This window comes from Pseudochaenichthys georgianus, chromosome 17, assembly GCF_902827115.2.
Source record: "Pseudochaenichthys georgianus chromosome 17, fPseGeo1.2, whole genome shotgun sequence".
In the NCBI taxonomy this organism is placed as follows: Eukaryota; Metazoa; Chordata; class Actinopteri; order Perciformes; family Channichthyidae; genus Pseudochaenichthys; species Pseudochaenichthys georgianus.
Window position 1 is genome coordinate 10,195,570 of NC_047519.1, and position 22,485 is coordinate 10,218,054.

The following is a 22,485-nucleotide window of genomic DNA, read 5'->3' on the forward strand; positions in this document are numbered from 1 at the left end:
GTGTATTCATGTAAGATCATGATGCCCTAAACACTTTCTTAATGACAGTATTTTATTGAGGTAGTATGACGTCCTTTAATCTATCACATCTATAACCTCAGTGAACAATTACTGCACATAGTCAAACAGATTACTAAATGGAGGAAGATAAACTGCAATCTATTATAATATGGAGGCTTAAGTAGGTCCATGAATGAAGCCAATGAGTAATCATTATGTTCAAAATAAATCTGCATTTCCTTGACAGGTGTTTTTAGCTGATAAGACCTCTTCGAACACCAACTTTGAATCTTTTAATATGCAGTTATAACATATTGGGTGTTTTTGCTGCTATACTGTTAAGAGTAGTGTTGGTAACTGATGTAACTGGTTGGACATTTCAGTGAGTTACCTTTCCCTTATTTTTGACCTACATTTTCACCTACACACTTTCACCTGTGATTGAATGCCTTGAAAAGGTAATATGTCAATTTTGTATTAATTAATTACCTATACTTATTTATTTCACAGGCGTTTTAGCTTAGATAAAGTAATGTGTAATGTGTAATTAACATCAGTCAATTCAATGTAAAAATGACTTCCGGTCATTTACGTACAGTAAATCCGACAATCTACTGTTGGTGTACCGCACGCAGATTAGTGGCGGGAAAAATAAACAAAGATATCCTGCCATAGGTCGTTTTTGTGTTTTATTAACATAATCCTAACCTGCTACTTCCGATAGGTGTTTTAATACAACATAGCATAAACATATTAAAAATGAGCCCGTGAGGAAAGGTTTCATTACTTTAATAAGTGTCTGCGTCACTATCTGATATTGAATGTGTGTATTCATCTTGTTAGTTTAGTGTTAGTTTAGGTAATTAATCAGTAGCAATAGTGATAAAGTGAAAATGGCTGCTGGGAAGATGTGCACCAGGAGCAAGGAGGAAACTGCCGAGGTTTGTCCACCACACATTTAAGCTAAAAGTAACATGTTTACCATTTGTTTTAATTAGCGTGTACATCTATAAGTGTACATTAACTTGATGTTTAAGTAAACTCTGGAGGACATTTTACGTAGACAACGGCGCCATCGTGTGGGCCTTCAAGTCAAATTTAGCTCCTGTTTTCTAATTTATTTAACGTATTTGTTTGTTCCTTTTAATGTTTTAAAAGTGGATAGGATTGTTCCTGAATGACTTGAAAACGGAGCAGGAGTCTCTCGTTTTTGTCAAGAGGATGATGGCGGTGGCGGTGTCCTCCATCACCTACCTCAGAGGGATCTTTCCAGAAGATGCCTACAGGTCCAGATATCTGGAAGGTAAATATTAAAAACCCTCAAATAGCCTAGAAGTTTAGGAAAATAAGGACAATTCAGGCATTCATCTCTCAATGGGTGTGTTGTTGTGTAAATTGTAGGCTACCCCTAGCTGTACTGTGAGTGTGAACCCATGAAAATCTGAGAAGAATATACATTTTTAGGACTTTAGCCAACACGTAAAGTAAGGCAAGGCAAGGCAAGTTTATTTATAGAGCACTTTTCAACGCAAGGCAATTCAAAGTGCTTTACACAACAACAACAACAAAAAAAAAAGAGCAAGCATTAAAAAAGAAAAGCTAATCAAATAAACATTAAGAAAAAAATACATGGATAAAAGTTACAGTGCAGTCTAAAATATAAATAGTTCAATTAAACATTACAAGAAAAAGTACATGGATAAAAGTTACAGTGCAGTTTAAGATATGAATAGAATTACCTAGTAGTATAAACTTAATAAAAGGCTCTTACATATCTAAACTTTAAACAGATGTATGTGTTCTATAGGATATATGTGAAGACATACTGTACATCTGTTTGCACTCCAAATATGTACTTGTATTACAATATGGAGTAAAATACTCCAATCCTCTGTACAACAAATGTTACTTATTTCTACTTGCACCCTTTTTGTCACTTGCACTATTTTATTTTATTTCTCCTCTGACTATTATCATTTCTTTGTATGTCTTAAGTTTCTAGTATGTTGCAGTGCTGGAAGAGCCTAGGACTTTTGGGTTGGGGACTGGATATTGATATAGCTATTGTGCATATAACAATATTGCCTTGAACTTTATATTGTCTCGGTGGTAATCATTGCTCTTCATCAAAAAGTAATACATGCTGTTTTATTCTGCCATTCCCACAGATTTGTGCATCAAAGTTTTGCGTGAAGACAGCAACACTCCTGGTGCCAGCAAGGTTGTGAAATGGTAATTACAAAATTCCTGCCTTAATGCTCCCATAATAAACATTAGTACTGGCCACATTAGCTAGCTCAAGAAGTAGGAAGTAATAAGCACTTGGAGACTGAAGGTCTAATTATTAATTTTTTTGCAGGATGATGGGCTGCTTTGATGCTTTAGAGAAGCAGTATGTAAGTTAATGCATCCGTGAATAATTTACATTTGTATAATATGTTTTCTTTTCTTTTTTACTAATTTTCAATGTTGTCCTTTTTAACAGCTCCAGGTTGTTTTCATTGGGGTAAGTCAATCGATAAAGCAACATTTAATGACAACACATTGCTTACAAGAAGAAAACAGAACAATAACTCCGTACATGTTATTGCAATATAGGTGTACACCAATCCAGATGAACCTAATGTAAGTCATTTTAAAAATACAAAAAAATAAACAAACCCAATTTTGTCAGATCCCAGCGTGAAGACTGATCATCATTGAAATACATTTATCTTTCTTCTTTTGCAGTGCATTATCGAGTCGTACCAGTTCAAATATAAATACACTGAGAAGGGGCCTGAGATGAACATACTCAGGTTAGGATTATACTTTCTATGTTTGAGTAAATAAGTTAGAAAAGGCTTCCACGTGACCAAACTGATGTCGCGGTTACCTCCATGAAACCTCAGGAACAACGATGTGGAGATGCAGGTGACATTGGAGGACACCAAAAAAGCCTCAGTGCTGCTCATCAGGAAGCTCTTCCTGCTCATGCAAAACCTGGAAGCCCTCCCCAACAACGTGTACATCACCATGAAACTCTACTATTATGATGACAGTAAGATTTTGTCTCTGCCCAAACAAATAAATAAGAATCTTAGCGTCATACCTCGGATTATAGGAATCATCTCCTTCTGCTCTTTCAAAGTCACCCCGGCCGACTACCAGCCCCCAGGCTTCAAAGAGGGCGAATGTGATAGCCTGTGGTTCGAAGGCATGGCCGTGCACTTCAAGGTGGGCGAGGTGCAGACGGCGTTCCACACCTTGCTAGTGCGCGTGTCAGCCGAACAAAGCCGGCTGGAGAAGCTTCAAGACGGGAATCACCTGAGGGACAGCAAGAAGGATTCTCTGAGACATCCTGCAGAGAGCGAGACCATCGAGGTGGGGCAGGAAGGAGGATTTTTAAAGTGCTGGAATTAACTTATATATTTGTCCCACTGTAAATTGGCACAAAATTCCCTTTTTCTTCTTTTTTGTTGTAATTTATCCTAAAAAGAACTAAATCTAGCTTATTCATGTTAAACAAATGCACAAAATGACTATTCGTTTATCAGTTAATCATCCCGTGGTACCTTGAATTCTACCACGGGATGAAATATAGTATACGAAGAATAAACTCCCAATTTCACAAACTCCTAATCAACTAGTGCAGTATATTCCAAGACCCATTAGTTTGTAAACTCACTACTTCCCACTCATGCATAATTCACAAACACCTTACTATTTAAAACATTAGCATGCCTGCCCAAGTGTGACACTGCTGGTTTGAGCTGTTAGTCGATTTGTATGATTTAATAGTCAAACATTTATTTTATTTCTGTTTTGCAAAGAGTCATCTCAGTGAAGTTAATTTGAGTAGTCGTTCACGCTTTTATTTTGAGGGCTGATTCCGGCACCAGGTGAAAGTGAATCCCTTTGGAACACCACAAAGGCATGTTTTGTTTGACCAGGGAGCAGGAGAACAGGTAGAGCCATTATTCATTGTACTGTTTGATCGTCTCGTAAATGAGACTTGGATTATACTGCATGAGTTTGTTAAATAGATATGTTTACATAGTGCAAACCCGATTATCAAGGCTTCCTCAAGGTTTGTTTGAATCTTTGTTCACCCTGGAGGTGAGAAAACGTTTTCTTCAAGAATTCAAGTTTATCGGGACTGAGTAATTCATTGACCAATGGTCGTTTTGGTGGTTGAAGTATTCATTTAAAGTCATCTCATGCATCAAGGTTGTTTTTCTTGTTTGCTGTATGTTCCTTTAAATAGTTTTTAATACCGGTTACAGGACCCTCTTAAGAAAACATACGACGAAGAGGATCTGCCTTCTGAAGATGGTAAGTCTTCGCTGATCTCAAAGCTGTACATCTGTAAAAAAGGTATCCAAACTTAACGCTGCTGACTATCCTTTGAACAGAGTCTGCTGCACAGTTCAAGAAGCCTAAAAAGCCCATGGCGAAGGTACAGTGTAACGAGCAGAGGCATAATTATATTGAAGTATTCAGGTTACCGAAAAATGTGACGCAATGAAAACTTGACTCTCTTTTTTATCTTAGAGAAATGCAGCTACCAGAAATCTGTCGCGGAAGAAGAGGATTTAGCCACAACATCAAACAACACAATAAGCTGTCGGCAATGAACACACAAACATAACATAATTCTTCATTTGATTGCAATGTTAACACTGTTTAATGTTATGTTACAATTGGTTACATGTGAAAATGCGTTGGACAGTTTCTTTACATAATTAAAGTTCTAATTTACACTACTTTGTACAAAAGACACATTTGAAGTGTACAATCTAGTCTATTAATCAATACCTGTTCAAGTAGCTTCATTTATTATTGTATTTTGCATGTATACACATATTTATATGATTGTTGAGGAAATAAAGCTTGACTTGTAAACATATTTGTTCTCCGGTAGAAATATTATTCTGCATACGGATTAAAGAGGATTTTTAGCAAGAATACATACGGTGCAAATCATATAAATCAATACATGTATGCACAACAAGCGGAACATTCATCGTCCAGCAAATACTGAGGACCTATAGTTTAATCCATTTGGAGCAGATGTTAATTGAAATGTGCTTTAGATGTAAATGTCAAATTTCCGCTATAGGGAATGGGAACCGCGGTGCATTCTGGGGCAAAGAGAAGATTTAGGCAGAAACAGACAGTTGGTGTCTACAGTCAGTCAGTCACACAGACAGGGGTAAGATAGCTAATGTTATGCTAACAAAATGTCGACTTATCATGCATAATTGATCTGCCAGTACACGTATGTGCGTATACTGCGATATTTCATGTTGTAAATCATATTCCCCGTTAAGTGGTTTGTGTTGCTGTAGTTCAGCAATTATCACCACTTGCAGTATACAGTCAGCAGGCAGCTACTTTAAGGTTTAAAGGGACTTGCTGTTCATGATGTCACTTTCCGCCTCAGTTTAACATTAAAATGACATTCAGAAAAATAGAAATGGCTCATTTTCAGGTATTCCCCTGAAGCTTTGTACTGGTCCACACTTTGAGTCTCTGTCGCAGTTACAGCTCCACCTTCCTTTCCATGCGTCTCTGTCCTAGAAGAGGCTGTCCACATCTCCCATCTCCACATACACACTCTTCAGCTGGGAGTAGTGTTCAATGGTCACCTGACCGTTCTCCCGCCCTATGCCTGGGGAATGTAAAGAAAAGGAAGTAGTCTCCACAGTGATCAATCAGCCAACGACTCTTGTTTAGGGAAGGTTTTGTATACACTGAAATTATACCAATAAAACTAAAATCGCCTATGATTGCGTGCTAACCTTTATGTGTACAGTCTAAGGTCCTAAAACCCAATAATGAGTTAGCATTTGACCACCTAACCTCATCAGCCTAAAAGTGAACCGTTTTTTGAACCGGCTTTTGGTTTGACGCCTGAAATATGTTCCGTGGTTAACATCTTGTTTTATGATATGAAATATATCAATACATAGCCCATTTGTAAATCTCTTAAGCTTTTATGAGTCATAAAAACAACGGTGGCTTATAAGTGACTAAATAAGACCAAACATCATCACGCTGAACATTAGCTCAGCGGTGGCGATGCGCAGCCTTCTGATTGTGTTGTTGTTTGTTTATAGCGGAACGTTGCATGCTTAAAAAAAAATCACAAAGTGGTTAAAATGTGAAGTTTCCTGCTGAACAAATTGTGTAAGTATCATAAACGTGTGTTTGCCACATAGCTTAGTTTCTGCAGTATTTGAGAATTCCAATATTAAATCCCATTGCTTTTGTCGAGGGAGCTCCTGCGATGCTAACTTCCTGATTGGACTACAACAACAGGTCGTCACGGCAACACTCTACACAGCCTACGGTCTGTACCTGACATTTTGAAGCCTCCGAAGGGCACCTCCACAGGGGTGATGTTGTAGTTGTTGATGAAACAGGAACCAGCCTTCAGGTGTTCCACCACACGATGCGCTCGCTTCACATCACTACAGGAACATAAAGAAACAACATCTAAAGGTTCAAAACAATCTGATTTTAACCACTATTTACCCAAGCCTTTGTGGTCTACCAATAGTTCAATTTGACTTGTTTGTCCCTTCACTCCTAATATTGCTTCTTTCGACCTTAATTGTTCAGAAAAGTTAAAGATAATAACCATTTAAACATTTTCTTAAAGAAAAGATGGGATGGGAACTACAGCGCTAAGTGTTTTGACCTATGATCAACACGTCTGCAAATATATTGCAATAATATGATGAGATGTTACTGTATTGTATTTAACACATTTGTTATAGGATATTTCTGTTTAGCCCAAAATAAAATCTCAAAAGATGCGGCTCATACTTCACCAACACCACTTCTTCAAAAATCTAATTTGCTCGCCTGCGAGACGGCCCTGAACGCACGCCACACCCACCTGGTGAAAACTCCTGCAGCCAGTCCCAAGTCGGTGTCGTTGGCTCTCAGCAGCACCTCCTCTTCACTTTCAAAAGACAACACGCACATGACAGGACCGAAGATCTCCTCCTTCACACAGGTCATCTCATCCGTGCAGCTACCTTAACGAGGACAAAGAGAAAGCCAGTGGTGTAAAGTAACTAAGTAAATGTATTCAAGTACTGTAGTTAAAGGTCCCATGACATGGCCATTTCTACTGATCAGAATTCCATTGTCGAGGTCCACTAGAATAGATTTACAATGTTCCAAACTCACATTGGTTTCTCACAGCAACTCTGTATAGTCTGTGTATCCACTCTCTGTCCTACACGCCTTGTTGGAGCTCCTGGTCCACCACCGTTACAGCGGAACATCAGTGTTTGTGTTACAATGGCGTTTGTTAGCAACCAGAACATGACACCAGTAAGGACAAACAGATGAGAATGCTGCGTGGGGTCTGGGTGCCGTGTTGGCGGGACGTTGGGGGGCTCGCTGCTCCGCCCGTTGAGGCTCGAGGAGCCGACAGTGTGAGCTGGATTACTGTGTCGTTTCCTGGTTGCTGCGTGGGGTCTGCGAGACACTGCAGAACTCTGAGCACACACACACACACACACACACACACACACACACACACACACACACACACACACACACACACACACACACACACACACACACACACACACACACACACACACACACACACACACACACACACACACACACACACACACACACACACACACACACACACAGCCTAAGCTCCGAGTGTGTGTACGGAGCTCCGTGCTGCACCGCGGCTGAGATAAGGCTGAGTGAGTGAGTGTGTGCGGAGCTCCGCAGTGTCACGTCACTGTGACCAGGAAGAAGAAAATGGAAAAAGAGAAATGTCCAACGAGGCGTTCTGGGGCAGCTCAGACAGGTCTTTCCTGTGTTAGAGTTGTACTCGCTACAGGGTGCACTTTGAGGGCTTGTGACTCTGCAGACCGTTTACATGCAGAAAAAGCTACATAACACAAGGGGACGGGTCAGAACCGGACAAGCATGACATGGGACCTTTAAGTATCAGAGTCAGAATAACTTTGTTTGTCCCACAGGGGAAATGTACATTGTTACAGCAAAAGAGAAGATGGAGAACCTTTACCAGCTTTAAAAACAATTAACAATCAACAATTATAATCCAAACTTTTACTTTTATATATAATATATATTATTCTAAAATGGGCCAATCTGCATAATGAGAACTTTTACTTTTGGTACCTTGAGTATCTTGATGCTAATACTTTTGTACCTTTACTGAAATAAGATTTTAATTGCAGGACTTTTACTTGTAATAGAGTATTCCTACACTCTTGTACTTAAGTAAAAGGTCTGAGTTCTCCTCCCACCTCTGAAGAAAGCACACACACTGATGTCACCTAAACTGCATTCAGATAGTGATGAATAGTGCGCCACACTTTCAGACATCTTCTGAATGCATTACATCATGGAGGAATTGACAGAAGTCTTACCCAATACACAAGGAGTCATGTAGTATCCTCCTCTGAGCTTAGGATCTGATGGCACAAAGGGTTCACCTCCGCACAGCACCGTAGCGCCCTACAAACGGTACGATTCACGTCAAGGATATCAAAGTGTACTTGCTTCACACGAGCCTATGAGGACGAGCCTTACCTCTTTCTTCGCCTGGTCGACAAAGGACAGGACTCTCTCCAGGTGTGACCGGCTGACCAGGGCTCCCATCCTGGTGCTCTCCAACAGCGGGTCTCCTATCTGGATCGCCCGCGTCCTCTTCACCACCTCCTCCACAAACTCTGGCAGAATGTCCTCATGAACAAACACCCGCGTCCCGTTGCTGCACACCTGTGACACATTTCATTCAATCAAGTATGCTTCCATGCGCAGATTGGACACACAACATGCAAACACACTATTCACCTGGCCTTGAGACAGGAAGTTGGCCATGAGCGCTCCCTTCACAGCGTTCTCCACATCACTGTCCTGAAAGATGAGCAGAGGAGACTTCCCCCCCAGCTCCAGAGTCACGTGCTTGACTCCCTTGGATGCCATCTCCATAATCTGTGTTATCGAATTATAAGACAAACAATTCATGTTCCCATTTATTACCTGTATGTACCAGGATGTGTTTATTCAATATATCATGCTGAGAAAAGCAACACAAAGTTGACAATTCAATTCATTTTATCGTCAAATAAGACATAATGGAGATATGTGAAATGACACCCCGATAAACTATCCAAGGCTTAAAGTAGGGGACGCTAAACATAAAACATGTACAATATATATGACTAACACATGGGGATTTGGAGAGGTCATGTATCGTACAGGAACATCACAAGCTAAACAAAACTTAGAGGGGCCTATCCTGCTCATCTTCAGGATCATGTGTCCTCTGTGTCTCTCCTGTGACATGTCTCCATGCTTTAATGTTCAAAAAGCTCTTTTTTTCTCATACTGCCTGTGCTGCAGCACCTCTTTTCACCCTCTGTCTGAAACCAGAGCCCAGTCTGCTCTGATTGGTTAGCTAGCCGGCTCTGTTGTGATTAGTTAACCACTTAGAGATGTCCCGCGTACACTGTGTTGGAGTGTTACGTAGGGTTGTTCCTATGTTACAGAAGTAAACAAAGGAGTCCAATGGAGGCGTTTCAGAAAGGGGGGGGGGGGGAGAGAAAGTCCCTCTGGAGAGAACTGTTGGATTTGAGCAGACCATGTACATGCACACTAACCTCTAGGACGCACCACAGAAACACAATCGAGCTCTGTAATCAGTCCAAGGATGGATTTAGAACAGGCTTCTGATAATGAAGACGGAGACAGATAATAGTAAGACTTTCAGTTCCACCGTGTACAAAACACCGACCTTCTTTCCTGTGGGCACGCTCCCGGTGAAGGACACCTTAGCTACATCAGGGTGGTGGCAGAGCAGGCTGCCGGTCTCCTGGCCGCCCTGCACCACGTTGTACAGCCCCTCTGGAGCTCCGGCCATGGCGTAGCTCTCTGCCAGCAGGACCGCCGTCGCAGGGGTCAGCGGGGAGGGCTTGAACACCATGGAGTTGCCTGTTTTAAACGACAGACACAAGATTTGAACAGTGAGAAAAGGCAGCGACTGTGATATTGAGAACAAATCCAATCAAATGTACTTCTTCACATATGTTTTATATAAAGTTATATCAATTTAGACATGTTAAAAATAAACATTTGTCAAGGCCATTGGTGGCGCTGTGTCCCGTGCAGCTTTGCTTCCTGAAATGTCTGCTGACAAAAGGTTACGCCCGCCCACACAGCCATGGCTGGTGATATATTTTGATTTATACAAACAAATGAGAGGGGTGGTGGAAGGTCCAAAGGGTTGTTTGTTTGCAGCATGCCAGAGGTTTGAGATGCTTTATAAAGAAGGCGTGTCTTTACCAGGATGCAGTCTTCACTGGAAGGGGACATTTCGTAGAACCTCGTCAGTGAGAGCAACTCTTTGGACAACAAAGCTCTATGGAAAAGCCCCAGGACTCTTGACATTCATGAGAAAGGCTGCGACACGACACAAGAAACTAAAATAACAAGAACGTGATTTAAATATTATAGCAGATCAAATGTCATTTAACAATTCAGCTCAGGTCTAATGTTAAACGTGTGTGTGGTAGTGAAAGGGAATTCATGTGGTTTCTCACAGTTTTCCAACTATGTAGACATTATACATAGCCCTAACAACAACAACAAAATAAGACTTGTTATATATCAAACTAAACCATTCTGAAAATCTATAACTCAACGAGGAAAGACTCACTGAAAACTGTCCAAAACTTAAACAAAATGGCAAATTCCAAAATGTCTAAAATATGACCCTGCTGTAGTGCCATCCATAGCAGGTGAAGTGCCAGAACCTTTTTCAGGATTGCTCCGGGCAACTAGCATACCTAGCCTGACATGTACCTGTGGCTTAAATAGCAGAGTATGTTTGAATACAGCTCCACCTGCTTGGAACAGCCTACAGTCCAAATTAAAATGGAGCAATTTTATTTCTCTGAATGTTTTGAAGGCACGTCTGCACGGGATGCTTTCTGACACTATGGGTGTTTGTAAGTGTTGGTGAAAATGTACATATGATGTCCTCTATTGTTTGTTTTTATGTTTCATGTGGAACTAAATGGATGCAGGTCTTCCTTGTAAAAGAGATCCATGATCTCAAGGGACCTATCTGTCTGAATAAAGGTTTGAAATGAAATGAATGAGTGAGTTATAGCAGTGTTGTCCAATAAGCCACATCTAAAAGAAAACACTACCAATTACAGAAAAACTTTTCCAATATTGATCCAATAGCACAGCATTCAAGAAGGATTGTATGCAATGTGTTGAAGATGTTTGGTCCAATGTATAAAGTACTTTATAATGTTTTAACTTGTAGGTTTATCCAAACACAAAAAGGCTTTGGGATCTTCTTCACATATTAACGCCACGTTTATGATTTTTGTCGCGTTAATGCAACAGGCAGAAGTAAAAAGCTAACGTTAGGCTAAATAACAAACAGACATAGTTGACCTTACGGAAGGAATGGTGTACATATGTTGTGCTAAAGCTAATTGTTATGGCTAAGAGCTTTAATAGTCTCCGTTACCACAGGCCAGGGCTGGAGCAGATTTCCAGGCAGCGATCTGGAAAGGATAGTTCCAGGCCCCGATGCCGACGCAGACGCCCAGAGGCTCCCTGCGGGTGTAGGCGAACGATCCCCCAGGCAACTGCACATGCTGGCCTTGAGACACGGAATATAGGTGACATTTTTAGGATTCACGTTTCAGATGTGCAGCGTACTTTGGAATGTGTTGCCTAAGCATTTTCTCTTATCAACACATACAATATGACAGCAGTACTTCTCAGGGTTCAGGTTGAGTGATGTTAAATAGATCTGACAACTAAGTCATATCACAGTAACGGTGTTAGTAGCTTCATATTTTCAATTTGTATTGTTGTGCTAACATTTTGATTATGTTTCAGTTGAATTCCAGTTTTGATTGACTATCTTTGTTGGGGTCAGATATACATACAGAATAAACGTTTAGAGAACTTTGTAGGAATGGCCATAACTTTAAAATCTTTAGATGTGGGAATAACCTCAAGTTCTCTTACACTACTTCACAGAAACTAAATTGAGGTGATTAACAATAGACCTGCGAGGAAGAGCTTGGTTGAATGTGATTTGATTGAGTACAATATATCATGTTCTTGTTATTAAAGTGTAATAGACAACAACAGGGAGTATATTGTGAAGTATTAACGGTGTAGTGCCATCTCCTACAATATCATGTCTGTTCGAATTCTGTGGAATTTTTTTACAAATATTTATGATCTCTCCTTTTTTTTGGTAGTGATATATTACACCAATAAACCTAAAATATTTAGATTTTTTTTAACCAATTGATATCATTTGAGCTTAATGTTTCTTAAATCATATCGCTTTATTTCATTTTCAGTTTAATCACAATATTTCTCACTACATACAGCAACATCTTATTGGTGGCTTTCCACTAAGTGATTATATAGTTAGATATTGAGTAAAATGTCTTTCTGTTTATTAGCTACTATATTGGTTTCGAGACCTTCCACTTTGTAAACTGATATACGGCACATATTTTGATTCTAAGAGTAAATGTTCCTATTCTTATTGTCCTTCCATTTTTGTATATTTATATTTATTGTAAACATTTATTTTTTATAATCGTTTTTCAACTTAATTCCTCCTATTAGTCTCGCTGCCAGCTCACAGAGTCCTGTTGTGAACCCGGAAATGTTGAGAACCCAACGGTTTTATGAGAGAAGTATATAGGACGGGTCTCCAGCACATAGAAACTGCCGGATGCTAACTTGCATATGTTGGGCAATTTAAACAATAGGCATAAGTTGAATTTATAAGCAGGAATGACTATTTTAGCCTTTTTGGGTCGGATTTAAAGATTTAGAGGACGCTGGATCATTTGCATTGGAAAGATTGCCTATTGATTCGAAGAAAAGTTGTCCAGAGTAGAGATAATAATTTGTATCTTGTGCTCTCTATATCCAATGCTCGCAACACTACTCATGGTAGTCAAAATCAGCCCACTGAGAGTACTAATATGGCCACTTTATGGTGAACACTGTAATGTTTTATCCTGAAAATGTCAGACATGGATTCGGCATTCTCAATAACACCAAAACCAATCCAAAATTGTACAAATCCGCCAAGTCATTTTTTAAACTATTGTTTACATAGGCTATAATGCCATTCATTTCAATTAACGCAAATTATGCTAACTGTGCAAATTGTCCAACATATGCAGGTTAACATCCAGCAGTTTCTATGTGCTGGGGAACCGTAATATACATTTCTATCATAAAACGTTGGTGTACTCAACATTTCCTTGTTCACTAAGCTGGCAACTGGACTATATGTAAATTATTTACATGAGTAAACCCTACTGGGCAATAAACCTGATTCTGATCGAAAGTGGGAAAGCACGTAAGTAATGAGCGAGTTGTATTGTACCAACCTGCCAGAGTGGTGGCCAGCGCTGCATAGTACTCGATACACAGTCTGGCCGAATCCACATCCAGACGAGCTTCTGTGATGGACTTTCCGTTGTTGACTACTTCAATTTCAGCTATCTCCTCTCTCCTGCGCTGTGCATGAGATCCAGGGTAAGTGTTACACATCGTGTTTGTGTAATCAAACAGCTCAGATCCATAACTGGAGTTACAAAACAGGCCACTCTTTGTTCATCAAGTACAGGCACTCTGTGACCTTTTAGGGAACCAAATTTGACCTACAGTCAAAATACTCTCTGTTAGGACTGCATGATTTAAAGAATATGTATGGGAGGGACTACATTTTTGCAGTCTTTTCATTTAAAAAAATGAGTAAAATGTGATTTTGTAAGAGGCTCTGTAGCAAATACATGTTTTATTAAGTCTGATAGAATACTATTCATAGGCCGGGATATCTCTGCAATAAAAATATACTGCATTAAATAAATAATATTTTAACAGATATTCTCCTTCCTGCGACTTGAATATTGCACTAGTCCATATGGCGATGACGATAAAAGGTTAATTCCTTATGCAGCCCTTCTCTCTGCAACAGTTCTTATGTCATCCGGGGAAATGTACATATTCTAGTAGCAGAGACTGAATAATAATAATTTGGAGAAAATAAATTAAGAAAAACACCTCAATGATGTGAGCAGCTTCTATCATGATCTTCGCCCTCTCCATCCCAGACATTTTGCTCCAATGACCAAAGGCAGACTTGGCAGCCTCCACAGCCTGATTGACCTCCGCCGCACCACACGGCTCCAAAGGGCACAGGACTCTCCCTGCAAAGTGAGACACAAGATGGTAATAACAGTTAAGTACACAGGTTATAAATAAAATAGCATTTTCTACTTTGTTAGGCCATGACTTGTTCACATAGTATGCACTGGTTCAGCCATCCTTCAATATAAGGAAATTAAGTTTAGGCCTGGACACCACAGGATCTAACGCACTGAGAATACAGCTTAGTCTTTACACTGTCTTTTCCAATGAGAGGCAAAATAAGGAGCACCATTCCGCCTGATGAGTGGGCTGCACGCAAGCTGTGCTCAAATGGAGTCACGAAATCTGAATTAAAACAAGAAACCCAGCCAGACAGAGCATTCTAGCAGAGCACTTTTTACAGTGAATTCTAACTTATTCAGTTGGTTTTAAATTGGGTTTTATACAGATACTCTATAGGTATTTATATTTCTACTGTTGATATGTATATAGTAACTGATTATGTTTATTTTAGATATTAATGTTGTCCTTTTTGCTTATTTCTTAAACTTATTTGCAATGCATTGTAAACATGATGCTGCGGCAACACAATTTCCAATAAAGTATATCTAATCTAAACTAATCTATAACTAGGTTTTTAAAAACAAAGACATGAAGTTAATGCAATAAAAGGCTGACAATCAATCAGTACCTTTCCTTATTTTGAGGTGTGTTGTCCTAAACAAGCTAAGAAGGAAATGATCCAGCTGAATGTGGCTGACAGGTTGACAGAGAAACCCATTTTAAGTAGCATTTAAATCAACAAGTCTCTGCTGTGTAATAACGAAGTTATGTTTAATAGCCAGGAAGCGGGAACTTTTTCTCTGCTCCACTGACACTGCTCAGGGTCAGGGACCATTCAACTGGTTGCACAACAAAGGTGCCATGTGTGGCTTTTTAAGAATAGGCATATTAATAATCACACTAGAGTACTTTTGATCTGAATATCAAATAATTGTGTGTCTCACCTGTTGCAGGTTCGTAAACATTTTCCTTGTTGCATTTCTCTTGGCTCGTCCGTCGTTTCCCTGCCCAGAAGTTTAGCGGGACCTTGATGTCCACCGATCCCGAAGAAAGGCACCGTACAGCCGGCCGCCGCAGAGACGTAGCGAGCCTATGGAGCATGCTCAAAAATGGCTCTGTTGCTCCAAGTTTAGCCGATAACTGAAACATATACATTCTATGTGTAAATGCTATGCAGACATTTCCCTTATCTAAAGCAAACCCGACTACATTGGGAAACGTCAAAAGCTGTGTTACTTCAGTAGTTAAACATTAGCTTCAGCAAGTGATTCTGTAACAAGCAAGCTACTTTTTCTCGTTTTGTATTGTTTGTCATTCACAACGTTTCACGAATATATGTAAGGATTGTCAAACTTACCTACAGGCTTCTTCCCACGCGTACTTTAAGTTGATGTATCTAAATAACGCTTATGTGTTAGTTATTTTTCTGATAAGCTACAAGGGGGAGGAGCAACTAATACGACCGTTGCTGGGAGTGCCATTGGTTGATGGGTGCTGACGATTGGTTATTTTCACTGCCAATCACAAAAAAGAAAAATGCAGATAATGTCTATAAATGTATATTTTAAGTCGAATATGAACAACGTAGATCACAATTGACCCTTTAAATAAAAAAATACATGTAAATAAATTAACTTAGAAACGAAAAAGCGGATAAATAAAGTGAATGTTGATGCTGTGGGAGGAGCTCTACTTCAATGATCTTCCAGCACAGCAGCTCTGACTGTACACTGCAAGCATGGCCGGGGACAGTGAAACACATCTTAGGGACCGTGGCGAGAAAACCGACGTTATCCGACAACCTTTTCTCATCGGTGTATCTGGAGGCACCGCCAGTGGCAAGGTTGGCATCCTAGCTAGCTAAATTGACGGTTTTTGAGAATTGTCAGGGTTCCGTTTTGAGCTAAATCACAGCCAGAGGTTAGCCTGCAGCCGGTGGCTAGTTGGCCGCGTGGCCAAAGCAACGCGACGTTGAGATTTGATTGACAGGTCTCTCCTCTATTTAGCCATCGTGTGCTTGTACCTCTTGCACTCATGGCTGTAAACCGGCTGCTTTAATTGATTTCGTGTTTGTTCATTTTCCCTTTTGTACTGAGTGGGCGGTCAATTTAAACTACGTAGAAACACTGTTAGCCCACTTAGCTGTCTAACATTAGCTGAATTCCATCACATTCTAGCATTACTGGTTGTGCTAACGTGAAACAATAGCTACTGCTAGCCCTATTCTCCATACTGTTCGTACACATTTTGAACCCCACTAATGAATGTCTAGGACATATTTATGATAACACTATATACCATTGATCAGATACACGAACAGCTTGTAGCGTTAATTGTGTTTTTAAGTTCGAGTGACATGGAATAACCGCTTACGTGTAAGACCGTTATAGATGTTAGTGTAATGAATCATAACACAGGCGCTACCGGGAAATGCCATCTCTAAACATTTCCCTGAATGCGCCCACGTCCTTTGTCTTGTATACTCTAACCGTATACAGAAAATCTGACTTTGAACCGTCGATTTGAGTTCTGTAAAATGTAATTATTCAAGATCAACTTCTTCATGAATTCACCGTTATTTTAAAGAGCAAGTTCATTTTATTTTGATTTGCGCAGTAGTGCTGAACTTACGGTAGCACTGACGTCCTTCTTGTTCCAGTGAGAACACAGAGGTGGATGTTATCGAAGACGTCATTGTTTTCCTTTGTTATGAACCGGGTGGAGTATATGTGGCCTGACAGCGGTGAAAAAGGGACCTCGTGTTATCAAAAGACACCAGTTGAATTGATACGCTTGACACAACCAAACCGCAACAGAAACTAAAGTGTCTTATCCCGACTGTTAGTGGCTGTAATGGGTCTTACTGTGAGAGATCTAGGTAGCCTACAATACAGAATGAGACAAGAGGGGCCATAGCCCCGCCTCCCAACTTTGTCCCAGATACCAGCACGCTGGCAGCGGGCTTGTGTTGTGCTTCCCATAGACTGCGTGTGTATATATATACTTCCTGATAGCCCCACACAAGGGACTGGAGGAAGGAGTGACTGTAGTGATATGACGCCAGACAGGACCAGCCTTACTTGGAAAGGTGACTGCTCATTGATTGGACGATGCCAGCTTGTGCTTCCTGGTCTGTAAGCAGACTCCAGCACAGTATGCATGGAAAGAGAGGAGGGCAGATTCAGCACTTTCATCCGCCCTCTAATTGATGCTCAGTTATCACAGAAAAGCTTTTATTTGTGCTCCATCGGTATTGAACATTTTAATTTTCTTTGAAAAAAGTGCCATGTAAAATAAATGACCAGCTATGAAGTGACTTTGCTCAAATGAAAGCAATTATTTGATGTTTATGACATCTTCTTAATTACAGTTATGGCCTTAGTGGTGCAGGAATGAGTCCCAGAACCTGGAAATAAGTGAGCCTTTTCCACATTAGCGATAGCTAACAAGTGGCTACATGAGACCTTTAAACACCAAGCTGAACAAGAGTCCGCCTTTAGCTTAGGAGTGGTGACATGAAGTCATGCAACCGTGATGCAGTCTTAAAAGTAGTTTATATGTGGATATAATCCAGATAAACAAATGTCTAAGGTATTGTATGAAGTCTAAGTATCATGGAGTGTTTGCAACCAATTTTCTGCAATATTCTGAAATCCAATGGAAAATCCCATTGCTTTTTGTCGAGGTAGCAATGCTAACTTTTTGAGTCGCCCTACTAAAAATACGCCATCAATGCACCACTCTATTGGATCAAGATTAAATATGGACTGATTATCAGTCAGAGAATTGACCCTTTGATGCCACGTCCTGTGAAATGTTGCAAATAAAACAACCACCCAGCTCTAAAGTGACTGCGTCCAAATTCATTGTATTTTAACGGAGACAAAGACAACAGAGCCCCGTGGATCTGCCCAGTCAGCACTGGGTATGAGAACATTTAGTTGTGTAGGTCAGCGGGGCCAAACATGGGGTGGTCACTTATCATTATCTGTTTCCGCAGTCGTCAGTATGTGAGAAGATCATGGAGCTGCTGGGCCAGAACAAGATCGACCACCACCAGAGGCAGGTGGCCATCCTCAGCCAGGACAGCTTCTACAAGGTGCTGACCCCGGAGCAGAAGGCAAAGGCACTGAAGGGCCAGTTCAACTTCGATCACCCAGGTATGCCCACACTGGATATGGTGAAGCAGCTAATGCACTTCTCTAGAGTATACCACCTCCACCGGCCGCAGCATGCACATGTTTGCTCTCCTTATCACAGTTTGCAGTTGCCTCAAGTACTTTTTAAACAATTTGAGACCAGATACGGAAAGTGGGTTAAGTATTGACATTTTCAGACTTCTACCAAGTTAGTTTTGTATGTAAATGCAATAATTTTTGCAATAAGTAACAGCTGAGGCTGTTTAAGCGTAACAGATTTTTTAAAATGAGGCTACGGTGACATTTAATTGCTTATTCATACAAGCAATCGGGCTTGTGTGCAGCAGCATTTCTTCCAGCGTGTTTTTGGCAGATGCACTGACTCCATTTTTGGTGCCCAACTTTGCCCCCTCACGCTCCTGCTTCCTTTCTCAGCTGGTTTTAAATCCCATCAGTCAGCAGGCCTTTCTCCGAGACAGCTGCTGTACGGCTCACAAACTGAACCCAACACCTGTTACAGGAAATAAATTCCTCGCTTACTAAACATGCGGCGCGGGGTCGCACATGTCCATAGGCGCACACAAGGCCGGTTTAACTAGGACTAAGTAATACGAACATCCAAGCTGATAGTTTCTTTTCTTTCTTCTCAGATGCCTTTGACAGTGAGCTCATAATGCAAACACTCAGGAAGATCCTGCAGGGGGAGACGGTCCAGATCCCATTGTATGACTTTGTTCATCATTCCAGGTAAGCGCCTCACAGGAGATATACAACAACTGGCTCCTGAAGAACTTTGTGGTGTGTGTTGTGTTTAGAACCCGGGAATGAGTTGGCCTTTAGCATTACTGACTTCCCTTGTTTTGAATTAAATAAGGTCTGTGGCTAACAAGCTTAAATAAGACTACTAAAATGAATCACGCTGAACATTAGCCACCTTTAGCTTAGCGTTGCTGACGTGAAGTCATGCAACCATCACGTCGTTTGTATATAGCCTTACGCTAGCTATTTACTTATGGTGATTGCATTAACGCTTCAATCATCATACCAGTGGGGTAAATATGTAACTTGAACGTGTAATCGGTTAACATTGGCACCAGTCCAAGTGCAGTCGCTGACGGACATGAGGGAATCTCTTCCATGTTTGTGTTGTTCCAGGAAAGAGGAGTTCATCACGGTGTACCCGGCTGATGTGGTGCTGTTCGAGGGCATCCTCATGTTCTACTCTCAGGAGATCAGAGATCTGTTCCAGATGAAGCTGTTTGTCGACACGGATCCAGACACACGGCTCTCTCGCAGAGGTGTGTAGTTTTGAGAAGAGCACCCTCCTTCCTGTTCAGTTATTGCATTGAAGGCTTGTATTCATATTTGTGTGATATTCTCTGTTTCAGTTCTGCGAGACATCAGTGAGCGTGGCCGGGAGCTGGAGCAGGTGCTGGCTCAGTACATCACTTTTGTGAAACCGGCCTTTGAGGAGTTCTGTTTACCAGTAAGTGATGTGCCGGCCTTACAAGCGCCTTTAGTTTTTGGAGTAGAGCCTCACTGATGCACTGGGATGCCAAACAGTACTAGCCAATATTAGCTTCAAGTTTTCTGTTGGTTTTAATGTATTTCATCCCATGTAAAACAAGACATGACGGCACAGAAAAGCCAAAGATGTATTTGAGGTAATTAAGAAGTCCACCAGGGAGCACTGATTGCTTAAATACATATAATTCAAGTGTCCTTTACGAATTCTATCAAAAATGTTTGTATATATTTTGTGTTATTAATGAACAACTACTTACTAAATAAATGACTCCCAAATGTCAGTCTTCCGTTGTGCAGTATACAACTGTTACAAACATGTTTTCTCTTTCTCTATTTCTCACAGACAAAGAAGTATGCAGATGTGATTATTCCACGAGGAGCAGATAACCTTGGTATGGCTTTGTATTCTACAGTACATGGACACTGCCTTCGTGTTGATCAGGCCACAGATTTAGCACATCAAAGTCAGTTTACAACCGTGTCGAGTTAAATAAACATCAGTTGTGTTTAAAGACTAGTTTAAAAATGATGGGGTAAATCTGGGGATTTGGAGGCTACATTAGCTGCTACAGAGTGGTGCAGGAATGAGTCCTTAAACCCGCAAATGAGTTGGCGATTTAGAACTTCCGGCTTTCCTCATATCAAGGGAACATTTACAATTTATTCTACAGCATACAATACGTCAGAAAATACATGACTCGAAAATGGCTGACGTTTTTACGCGTCTTCAAACGGGACTTGCTAACAAGTGTAGTGTAGTTCGTATATAGCCTTACGCAAGCTATTTACTTATGGCGATTGCATTAATGCTTCAATATCATAACCGTGGCGTTAATATGTGCAGATTATCCCGCTGAACTAAACGTGCCAGTATCGTAATCGTGAGTTTTCAAGAGGCTTTAATTTCTGCTATATTTGGGGAAAACATTAAAAAAAATCCCTCTTTGTGTCAAGGTAGCGATGCTTACTTCCAGGCCATCCTACAAACATACATCATCACTGCATTACCATAAATCCCTGTCAGCTAGTTGGTTGCATACTTATTTCTGCATCCATTTTGATATATTCTTTATTACTGTCCATTGTGATGAATCGGGTGAGGACATTTTCCAAGATTTCTAACCATCTCTCTTTTCCTCATTCCCTGCAGTCGCCATCAACTTGATAGTACAGCACATCCAAGACATTATGAATGGCGGACCAAGCAAGCGCCACAACGGCTGCACGAACGGCCACGTTGCCCCCCGTCAGCGGCGGACCTCGGAGTCCAGCAGCCGGCCTCATTGACCTCGTGGCACCTCTCTCACAGGGCGGAGAGGGGTGTGGGAGCTGCCTGTAAATAATGCCTGTCGGCATCACTGTATTTAAGAGAGGAAAAAAAGAAATGCAAAAAGAATTGAAATGCCTATTATTATTATTATTATTATTATTATAATGACTACTCATGTTATTGGTTACCTTCATTGTAATTGTTGATCATTTTTTGCAGGAGGTTTAAAACGAGTTGTTGTGATGGGTTTAAATGACCTCATGCATTTTTCCTCCCAGGTTGCTTTTTGTTTTTTTATGTATCCCCGCTGCTCCATGGAGTTTCATGCCGCTAATGAATAAAAGAGGGGAACCCCTTTTTGTTCCCTTTTTTTTTTGTAATGACTGATAAAACTTGAAGCCGTAATGCCAGCGGGAGTCTGATAAATGTTTGGGTGTGTTCCAAACGATAAGGATTTGAAGAAGAGTTGAAGAAAACCAGGGTTGCAATGTGTATTTGTACTGACAATCTATGGGTGTCTTTCCAGCCCTTTTCTTCAGTGTTAAAGATGTGTTATTCAAGAGGTCTGTTTACTACAAAGTGTCCATCACTGACTACACACGACAGGATTTTTATAGTACTGATTCTCATGTGCGGATTAATGTGATCACCAGACCAATGAAGCCTAAGGCTGGAAGGATCAGCTGACTACTGTATCAACCCAGTCTAGGGTATTGTTACACTCTTAATGAAAATATTGATATATATATCCCAATCAAAAGAAAGCAAAGAAACACTTATTTTGAGAGTGAGATTAAATTAACTATTTCAAAAATGTAGATATGTGAATTCCTCTATGAAGTCCCTATTTTTTTTGGCTGGTTTTTCTAGCTATCACATGGCAAAAAAAGCCCGCAAGATTATATGAAATATATACTCCGGTTAGGAATACCATCATGATATTAAAATGCCAGACAAAGGTGTTCGGTGCCACAGCTATATTAGTTTCCCCCAGTGTATGGCCATTAACCACCAAGACCTACCGCATTGCCTCAGGTTAATATGTACAGCAAGTATCCACAGTAGGGGCCAGTTTCCATTCTTTAAGTTAAAGATACAATAAATAAAAAAAACCTGTTGAATCAATTTTGTATTCCATGTGCTGTATTTGTTGTGTATGGTGTAATTGAATGACTGATTTGTACCATGAGATTTGTACTGTATGGCTGTTGCATTGTCACGTTTTTTTTTTGATGAATTGTGACAGATTGCTTGGTGTTCAATAAATTGATGCAGCCGAAT

At 40.5% G+C, this 22,485-nt stretch overlaps 3 protein-coding genes across 4 annotated transcripts; 2 read left to right on the forward strand and 1 right to left on the reverse strand.

Moving 5' to 3' along the window:
* Nucleotides 1–23: 23 nt before the first annotated feature.
* On the forward strand, nt 24–4,888 carry zte38 (zebrafish testis-expressed 38). Its single transcript, XM_034104379.2, has 12 exons — nt 24–941; nt 1,159–1,303; nt 2,169–2,232; nt 2,360–2,396; nt 2,486–2,506; nt 2,599–2,625; nt 2,731–2,798; nt 2,892–3,040; nt 3,131–3,363; nt 4,266–4,314; nt 4,395–4,438; nt 4,534–4,888. The coding sequence occupies exons 1-12, from the start codon at nt 894–896 to the stop codon at nt 4,576–4,578; spliced, it is 930 nt and encodes a 309-aa protein (XP_033960270.1). The 5' UTR covers nt 24–893; the 3' UTR covers nt 4,579–4,888.
* aldh9a1b (aldehyde dehydrogenase 9 family, member A1b) lies at nt 4,643–17,440 on the reverse strand. 2 transcript variants are annotated; one of them, XM_034104378.2, is made up of 12 exons: nt 16,900–17,440; nt 15,213–15,408; nt 14,119–14,264; nt 13,443–13,572; nt 11,537–11,671; nt 9,788–9,984; nt 8,845–8,985; nt 8,581–8,769; nt 8,418–8,505; nt 6,887–7,028; nt 6,343–6,455; nt 4,643–5,653 (listed from the first exon to the last, which is right to left on the reverse strand). In XM_034104378.2, exons 2-12 carry the CDS (start codon nt 15,367–15,369, stop codon nt 5,559–5,561), a joined length of 1,533 nt encoding a protein of 510 aa, XP_033960269.1. In that variant the 5' UTR covers nt 15,370–15,408; nt 16,900–17,440; the 3' UTR covers nt 4,643–5,558. The 2 variants fall into 2 exon arrangements, with proteins under 2 accessions (XP_033960269.1, XP_033960268.1); XM_034104377.1 differs by lacking the exon at nt 16,900–17,440 and adding an exon at nt 15,626–15,731.
* uck2b (uridine-cytidine kinase 2b) lies at nt 15,978–22,325 on the forward strand. The gene is made up of 7 exons (XM_034104380.2): nt 15,978–16,111; nt 18,269–18,428; nt 19,058–19,154; nt 19,563–19,705; nt 19,796–19,893; nt 20,278–20,326; nt 21,085–22,325. The coding sequence occupies exons 1-7, from the start codon at nt 16,007–16,009 to the stop codon at nt 21,219–21,221; spliced, it is 789 nt and encodes a 262-aa protein (XP_033960271.1). The 5' UTR covers nt 15,978–16,006; the 3' UTR covers nt 21,222–22,325.
* The last annotated feature ends 160 nt before the right edge of the window (nt 22,326–22,485 follow it).

Excerpts from the sequence above, each read along its gene's own strand:
- zte38 (XM_034104379.2), top strand. The coding sequence starts at position 894 with ATGGCTGCTGGGAAGATGTGCACCAGGAGCAAGGAGGAAACTGCCGAG. Across the intron at positions 2,397-2,485 it reads ATGCTTTAGAGAAGCAGTAT|CTCCAGGTTGTTTTCATTGG; the intron begins GTAAGTTAATGC and ends CCTTTTTAACAG. Across the intron at positions 3,041-3,130 it reads ACTCTACTATTATGATGACA|TCACCCCGGCCGACTACCAG; the intron begins GTAAGATTTTGT and ends GCTCTTTCAAAG.
- uck2b (XM_034104380.2), top strand. The coding sequence starts at position 16,007 with ATGGCCGGGGACAGTGAAACACATCTTAGGGACCGTGGCGAGAAAACC. Across the intron at positions 19,155-19,562 it reads GACTTTGTTCATCATTCCAG|GAAAGAGGAGTTCATCACGG; the intron begins GTAAGCGCCTCA and ends GTGTTGTTCCAG. Across the intron at positions 20,327-21,084 it reads ACGAGGAGCAGATAACCTTG|TCGCCATCAACTTGATAGTA; the intron begins GTATGGCTTTGT and ends CATTCCCTGCAG.
- aldh9a1b (XM_034104378.2), bottom strand. The coding sequence starts at position 15,369 with ATGCTCCATAGGCTCGCTACGTCTCTGCGGCGGCCGGCTGTACGGTGC. Across the intron at positions 14,265-15,212 it reads TGTTTACGAACCTGCAACAG|GGAGAGTCCTGTGCCCTTTG; the intron begins GTGAGACACACA and ends CTCACTTTGCAG. Across the intron at positions 9,985-11,536 it reads TGCTCCAGCCCTGGCCTGTG|GCAACTCCATGGTGTTCAAG; the intron begins GTAACGGAGACT and ends CGTTTAAAACAG.